Source organism: Fukomys damarensis, unplaced genomic scaffold (genome assembly GCF_012274545.1).
Source record: "Fukomys damarensis isolate Sample0158 unplaced genomic scaffold, DMR_v1.0_HiC HiC_scaffold_5, whole genome shotgun sequence".
NCBI lineage: Eukaryota > Metazoa > Chordata > Mammalia > Rodentia > Bathyergidae > Fukomys > Fukomys damarensis.
In genome coordinates, this window is record NW_022900917.1 from 37,272,882 (window position 1) to 37,281,574 (window position 8,693).

Here is an 8,693-nt window from a genome sequence, read left to right on the forward strand (position 1 = left end):
ACAGAATAGCTTCTCTGGTGTGAAAAACAAAGTGTAAATAAGGTTCAAATTGCATAATTGATAATGTGAAATAGGGAGAAAAGGTCTAAAGCAGTAGGGCTAGTGGGAAGGGTAGGGGAAAGGAAAGAAGGGAAAAGAAAAACTATTAGAAAAGGAAAAATGGAAACAAAGTCTTAAGGGTGGAGGGATGAGGTATGGGGAAAAATGAGAACCAGGACCTGTCATGTAAAGGTACAAGATCCCAATGATGAATGTAACTGTACTGTATACCTAAAAAGTACCAATAAACTTAATGAAAAACAAAAGAAAGTAAGTTAGACCTTGAACTGACAATATTGAGTTAAAGGTCTAGACTCTATCAGTATTTGCATATCTTGACCTTGCACATGTTTTAAGAATACATTAGTTCAAGTTTGCAAAGAAGTCATCTCACTTATCAGCCTACAAAAACATTTTCATAACTATCTCTCCCCAATACAAACTATTCAAAGAGTAAAGTGAATTATGTTTTTTACTAGTTGTCCAGGATAATTCTTCACTGGGTCCAGGAGAGTGGACAAGGGTCTAGCTGAATGGGTGCATGAGTTGCCACCACCAGATCCCGACAAGCCTAGAAATAATTTGGTCTGGGTCTAAGTGCTAATATCATGCTGCCAAGTCTCTTTCTAAAAAGCATAAAGGCAAAATATCCCATTCCCGCAAGCAAACCAATTGCAAGGGTGGTGCCAAGAACTTTTGGGGCCCTTTTCTTGGCCACCCGGAATGCTGTTGGCAGCACCGCAGAGATTAATATATTGTTGACATGTCCTAAAACCTTGTTAAATGTTTTTCGCTTCAAGACACGCTCATAATAGGTTTCCAAGTTTGGTCGCTTTCCATTTCCCCAATTCCTCCTCGCAAACCCTAGGAACTTCAGTCGATGCAATGTGACAGCAAGCGAGACATCTGCCAGGGTGAAAGATTCTCCACAGAGCCAAGGCTGGCGGCCCTCTTCTAATCAGAGAAAAGGACACAGAGTATTAGGGCAAGTACTGTACAAAGAAACTCTAGAAAAGCCTGCCTGTAGTCACTGTCTTCAGGGCAAGTGTGAGTGGAGTAAAAGATGAAAATCATGATAGGTTTTCTTGACAATCATTTAGTGAGCAACTTTTGCTTTAAAAAAAGTTCATTCAAATGTATCCCAAGCTAAAGATGACTTGTCGCCAATTGTCAGCTACCTAAATCCCCACACAAAACTGGACCCATTTAAATGCAAAGACTTTCTACAATCTCGTAAGGACTCAGAAGTTGAGAGTTTATAGAGGCAGAGGAGTTAACAGATTAGCAGATACTTCTTTCTGGTTTGGGAAAACAATAAATGTGTGTTAGGAAAATTCATGAACATTACTTAATGGTTACTTCTCTTAGTTACAGTAAACCCTCTGTATCCACAGGCTCTGCATCCATGGATCAAAAATATTTAAAAACAGCCGGGTGTGGGGGCACACACCTATAATCCCAGCACTCTGGAGGCTGAGGCAGGAGGATCACTGAGTTTGAGACCAGCCTGGGCTACATAGTGAGTTCCAGGTCAGTCTCAACTACATAGTGAGACCCTGTCTCAAAAACAAAAACGAAAAAAAAAAAATTTAAAAACAAAATTGCATTTTTACTGAACACGCATAAACTTGTTCTTGTCATTATTCCTTAAATAATACAGTATAACAACTATTTGTATAGAATATACAATACAGTAGGCATGTGAAGTAATCCAGAGATAATTTTAGAGGATGAATATAGGTTATATGCAAATACCACCACACCATATTATATAAGGAACTTCAGTATTCATAGATTTTACTCTCCTGGAACCAGTCCTTCATGGATACAGATGGATGACTATCTTAATGCAAAAGAAGGCTCCTATTGTGACGCAAGTTTCAGTTTCAGATAACATGCTTATCAGTTAACATCAGTAGCACAAAGCATCCATGAGTATACACCTAGACACTGGTTTAAAGCTAACATTTACAGGCGCAATACATAGACACTCCCAAGTCAGCCTACAAGTACACACATACTGACCCCCACTCTATACTTCATTCATACTTTAGAAGTTGCCTCCCTGCCTAAGAAAAGAACTAGAGGAACTTCAAGAAATTAGGTTATTTCACCAAACCATTGAAATTACAAATTTGTAAAACAGATCAGGTAGTAATCTCCCAACCATAATTAAATTGGTGCAGGAAAACCCTTCATAAGTCACACTTCAGGTACATACAGACCGAGTTATCAGACACCTGAATTTTAATAGCATTGCTGCTATCATAACTAAAGCTGCCCATAAATAACAGCAATAAAAATGGATTACTGAATGTGTTTGGTGAGACCTAAGAATGTTCCCATAAATACTGCTGGTGTTGAAACAAACAAACAAATAAAAAGAATACAAATGAGAACCTACCTGGGGTTTCTTCATTTCTTCTTTGCAACTCAGTTTCAACCTGATCCAAGACCTTCTCCAACTCATCAAGAATTTTCTTCAAATATTTCACATTGTCATGATCAAGCAGCTTTGACTAAAACCAAAAAGGAGACAGTAAACAGGTTTTTTGTGCCCATAAAAAATCTAGTGCAAAGTAAATATAAACATTTATAGGATCGGAGCCTATTTTAGACTATGGCTAGAAATAGAATAACTATGTCAAATAAAACTTGATTAAAATTGAGAGAAAACACTTCCACTGTGAAAATATCCCAGATGCAAACCCAGTGCTCTCTGGTAACTCCTGAGAGGGTGCATGACCAGGAAGTACTGCTTCACTCAAGAAGTCAACTCCAGCAGGCTTAAGTGACTAAGTGACCAGAAGTTCAGGAACAAGGCAGAACTCTGACTGCAGTGAGAGGACAGTGCAGAAAGTGACTGTGTGCAGGCATTTCTTCTGAGGGCTCATTTAACTAGGAAGATGAAGATGGGAAGTCAAACGAGGGCTGGGAGGGCTGCTGTTTGCTACATGTGCAATATGAGAGAAGCTTCCATGTCTGCCATGGGAGAAAGAATCAACAGAATGCAAAAGGCCGAACTGATACTCCTTTTAGGAACAAAGCAAGTCAGGGTAACACGTGCAGGGACACAGGTCTAGCTAGACTTTAACGTGATGGAAAACCTGAAAGGACAGCTTGCTAAAATATTTTTATTAGCCTAGCTTTGCATTTTGTAACTCTCTGTGACAACCAACAAACTCAATGTCTCTTATGAAGCAATGGTCATGAAGTTTAACCATCAAATATAGTAAAGAAAATGCTAAAAGCACTGCATAAGCCAAGGTAACATGTACACTGGTGGATCACAATGTTTAACAGAAGATGTTCTAGTAGTAGTGTTATTCATTTTTTTTTTTAATTTTAATGCAAACAGTGAGTGTCATTTGAGGATAGCATGGTCACTTACTTTAAGCCTCTTCTGTTTGGCAATATATGCCTCTTGTAAATCAGGGTTTTCCTCAGCAAGTTTCTTCAATTCCGACTCTGTGTTACCAATTTGGCCTGATAATAAAAACATTTCTTAATAGAAAAGTATTCTCTCCCTTTTGTACCAGTCACAAGGAGAAGTGGGGAAACTCAATTGCAGGAATATGAGTTTTGGGGCCAATGCCCAGCTACTGCTTCAAATAAATCCCATCTGTGCCCCTGTTTCTTCACTTTTAAAATGGAACTAATGACCACCTGCCACATGGGCTGAGGACCAAGTGAGAAGCTCTTGGGAGGGACTGACAGCAAGGCCCAGAGCACTGTCCTGCCCCATGAAGGTGAGTTATCTCCCCTTTCCATACTTCTCAGTTTTTCTACAATGAACAGCTATATGAAGAGAAGGGAAAACCCTTATTTTTTAAATACTGTTAATGTAAGTTATAGGATTGTGGCTAGAATACATGTTTCAGATCATAATGAGTATGTACAAGGAGGAGGAGGAGGAACACAAAGAGGAGAAAGGAAAGAGGAAGGAGAAAGGGGATGGAAGAAGAGGAAGGTAAGAAAAGAAGGAGAGAGAGAAAAGGTCTCAAAAGGAAAGAAAATACGTGCAAGAGAATGGTGATGTACAATGTAATAGGAAAACATGATTTCGGGATTTGAAGACCTGGGACTGAGCACTTCTAGTCAAACACTCCAGAATCTGCCTACTGTCACTGCTGTGACCATCCTAGCTTCGGTCACTTGCACTACAGAGCATACTTCCTCCTGTCCCTCCTCTCACACCCTCTCCTGACTCTATCCTCATAACAAGAACAAGGGAGAGAGCTGAGCGACACAACTCAATCTCAATAAACCTCTGATCACAGAGGGCAGAAGTAACCATCACCTCTAATCAGCTCCCTCACATAGTGAAACAATTAAGGATCAGAAATGTGAACTCAGTTGTCCATGATTGCAGGCAGGTTGTAGTTTTCTGGATCTGTTCATGAGAACATGTTATGTTCTCTGTTTTTCCATAGCCACTCTTCTTAATATTACCCAAGTTTGGCCCTCCAAGACAAGAGCCAACAAATCAGGTCCTACAGACAATAAATGTCCATCTGACTGGCTCTTGTGTCAATCCATAAAATGCATATCACATCCATACAAACTCAACACTCTATTCCCGATCTTCTCTCAATGACCATGAGACATGCTAAGTCTCAAAAGTGAATTAAAAGAAACTTCAGGCAGAATTCTAGGTCTTTAAAATTTTTACATACTGCGAATCCTTGTGGTTGCATAAGCTGGGATCATGGAGTCCACAGTTAGCTCAGGATGTAAAATGCAGCCATGTGTATAGGCATCCATTGGCAAGGAGTCAAGAAGCTCTCGGTAATGCTGCACCCGTGGGTAATACATGCTTTCCTTATCTGGCATTAACCTGGGTGTTCTTTCTGAAATACACATACAAACATAAACACAGATATTGAAGAAAATGTTACAAATTAAATGTTACATCAAAAAAAAAACCCACTAACCCCTCATCATTAATATTTCAACATAAGTATATTTAAAAGATGATGTTGCCCTGGCCCACACATTAACAGTTTAAAATACTGTAGCCCAATTACCCAACCAGATGAAGGCCCTATGACTCCACTAAATTCTAAAACTTTTCTCATTGCAAATTACTGCTCAACCTTGAGGTCCAGTTATTTACATGGCTTTCTCCACAAAGCATGCTGGAACTGCCTAAAAGTGTCAATGCCCAAAGGGCTCAAGTGTGCCTTCCTCTTAAATCCATAAAACAGCATATCTACTCATTATAGCACTTACCACTCTGTAGATAGTTGTATTTTTGCCTCATGAATATCCTCAAGACAAAGCACTACTGTTATGATCTAATTTACACATTTAGACCCAAAATAAAAATTAAGTGAATATTCATTATGGGAAGATAATCAGCACCCACTATTTTCTATGCATCAACCAACACCAAGCACGAGTCTACTGGTACTAAGTGGGTATCAAATGATAATCTGGATTGAATAGGCAAGACTTCTACTCAAATATCACAGCTATTCCTTCACTAGGAATTTCTAATAACTTACAGAAAGTGGGCTTGACCTAAATACTCACTTGCTGGTTAAATTCTAGATTATAATCTCTCTGGGGATGGGGGCTATATATTGTTCTCTGTTAAAATTCTAGTACTTAAGACATTTGACACATACTATGTGCTGAGTAAATTATACTTCATGAATATATCCCCAAATTTCTAATTATTGGTTAACCGAGCTGGAGAAGCTCTACAGTAGTTCATAAGGACACAAGTATGGAAGATGAGCAGTTCCCCCAAGATCCCACAGCCAATTAAAGGCAGAACAAAGAGCTCGTGTAAGGCTCTATTTTATTATGCCACCATTACATCTTCAAAGAGTTTACATTTCAGAAACTAATCACAAAGATTAAAAGTGGAGGATGTCACCCAAAGCTCAGGGCTATGTCCTCTCAGAATCATTTTCAACTCTGCCTCTTAAACCATCCCTGAAAAATGCCAACTGACTGATTCCAACTAGGGAAAAGAACAACATCAGCATTATTTATTCACTTATTCCTTATTTAATTTAGAGTTCTTTTGTGCATCCACCCCACACTCATTTATAAATACTGACAATTCAGAGGTGGTTGCCATCAACATAGCATTTCAGGCAAGGTCTCCTAATGCCAGACCAAGCAGAACAAGGTTTTTCAGCCAGGAGGCTATTTCTGACCCTCTAAGAAAAAAGAAGATGGATTACACTTTAAACCACTCAGCAAATGTCTAATTTCCTGCTAGAGTCCTGTAAAGAACCTGTATTAGAATAACCAAGAATGAAGCATCAGCAACATACTGCTCCTCCATAGAGAGCTAACGCAGCCACAGCACACTTCGCAGCTGACCCCACATGGAAAGAAGACAAGTAAAAGTCACTTATGCCTCAGCCAGCTGTCAACACTACAGATCTTAAACCAGACTTTTCAAGGCTGATGCAGAGTAGTTCTTGCCATGAAAACAAAATATAAGAGGCCTTGTAATCTAAAGCATTCTTAACTCTGCATGTGCCACTAATCTCTTCTCAAAATAAAAATGTTCACAAATGCATAAAATATAAAACATAGGATTGCAAACATCTATGTATCAAAATAATTTAAATTATAAAATACTAATATGCATGCCTCTTTAACTTGTTAACATGACCGAGCAGGAGATCTAATAAGTACCCTACTTTTAAAATATCAAGATATCTGCAATAACATAATATATTCTAGCCGGGCGTGGTGGCACACACCTGTAATCCCAGCACTCGGGAGGCTGAGGCAGGAGGATCACTATGAGTTCAAGACCAGCCAAGGCTACACAGTGAGTTCTGGGTCAGTCTCATAGTGAGACCCTGTCTCAAAAAGAAAGAAGAAAGAACATAATATATTCTGAACCTATCTATGACTTCTTTTGGTAGCAAAGTCACAGACACTCACTCCTAATATTGCTATGATTGTGCCTATACTGGCAACAGAAAAAAACTGATAAATTCCTGTTATAAATAAGTGACAATAAAGACAAAAAAAAAGTTCCTATTCAAGATTTCAAATCTCCTAAATTCTATTCACATAGATCCATTCTTAAGAGCAAAATTCTAAATTCATACATCACAAATCCCTGGGCATCTCCAAAATACTTTGAGGGGAACCACATGATCAAAGATATTTTACAACAATACTAAGATATCCACTGCTTTTTCACTCGAGTTACAGCAGTTTTCCAGAGGCCATGGGAAACGTAATGGCTCCATCATGTGCTAGTGTTTTAACCTTTCTTAGTTTGAATTTCTACATGATAAAAATTGACACATCTGATCCACATAAACAAAATCTCAAAAATTGACACATCCGATCCACATAAACAAAAACACTCGGGTGTCCTCAATAGTCTTAGGACAAGAGGATCCTGAAACTAAAGGGGAAAAATCTTAAGAACTACTATGTTAGGGGTCTGAGGACCTCAAGTTAATAACCGTAAATGATACATTGTCAAACACTTCCCAAATGTCACATTGTGACTCCTGACTCTGGCTGCCGTCTGGTGCCAGGCTGTGGAGCTTTCTCCAAAGAGTGCACCACTTCCTTCCCATCAAAGTGAACAAGAGAAGGAAACACAACACTGAATTGCTTGCTGGGTTAGTTCCATCTGGCCAAGGCTGAATTCTTCAAAGAACAACAAATGTTCAAACCCATGAAAATAATTTTCTTCTACTCACTGTCTACTCTCTTCTGAAGCACTTCATCAGACACAGCATGAGATGCCCAGTGCACCCACACTCACTTCTCTGCATGATTCAAAAATGCCCGGTCCACCATCACACAGGAGCCTCTTGCTCACACCAGAATTCAACAATACCTGAAACATCTAGAAACATGTTTTTCTAAAGATGACCGGGAATTTCCTTTGAATTATACAGGAAATCTTTACTCTCGATCCCATTCTGTTACTTTCCAATCTTTCCATATATTATCTTTGCTATAATACTAAGAAAAAAGAATCTTTTCCTGGTGTTCTACCTCAATCAGAGTAGGGAAGCGATCTAAGGCATACAGAGGTAGGACACCGTATCAGGGAGTTTTAAGAAGCAGGCAGTGAGAGGACTTAACAGTGGGGAATAAGGTTGCAACAGTGAAAGCCAGGCTGGTGACTGAAAGAATAAACAGGAAATGGGAGCTGGAGCTCAGTGGTAGGGTATGTGCTTAGCATGCCCTGTGTTCAATATTCAGTACCAAAAACAGTGACAACAAAAAAAAGAATAAATAAATTGGGACAAGACGTGATTTCCTAGAAGGTATTAGTAAGTGACAAGGCAGATCTTGTACAGTATTGCATATAAATTTAGGCAGCAAATAAGAAAGAGCCAGATAAAAAGCAGAAAGATGTGATAACAGTAAGAGAAACCAAAAGAAGTAACAAAAAAATCTCTGAGAGAGATGGTACAAAGCCCTCTGCAACCATTTAGTGGGACAAATGGCCTGGTAAATTCTCAGGTCCCTGTATCACTAATGTAGAATAGAAACAGCTTTGAGCCATTTTTTAAAAATTAAATTAGGTTTCCAAAAAAGCAAAAAAAAATAATTAGGGGTTTAAAGGCATAAGCTTCCCTTAATTCACTAACCTCACTGCTCTAGTTTCTTACACTCCTTAGTATCAGCAAAAAAAAAAAAAAAAAAAA

General features: G+C 38.8%; 1 protein-coding gene across 2 annotated transcripts in view; it reads right to left on the bottom strand.

Moving 5' to 3' along the window:
• Positions 1-250: 250 nt before the first annotated feature.
• Gdap1 (ganglioside induced differentiation associated protein 1) overlaps positions 251-8,693 on the bottom strand; it is a 14,753-nt gene continuing 6,310 nt past the window's right edge. For both annotated transcript variants that reach the window (XM_010622410.3, XM_033760489.1), the window contains exons 3-6: positions 4,716-4,889; positions 3,431-3,525; positions 2,444-2,558; positions 251-993 (exon numbers count right to left, since the gene is read on the bottom strand). In XM_010622410.3, coding sequence (XP_010620712.1) covers positions 611-993; positions 2,444-2,558; positions 3,431-3,525; positions 4,716-4,889 — 767 coding nt within the window. In that variant the 3' untranslated portion in view covers positions 251-610. The remainder of the gene's footprint in view (positions 994-2,443; positions 2,559-3,430; positions 3,526-4,715; positions 4,890-8,693) is intronic.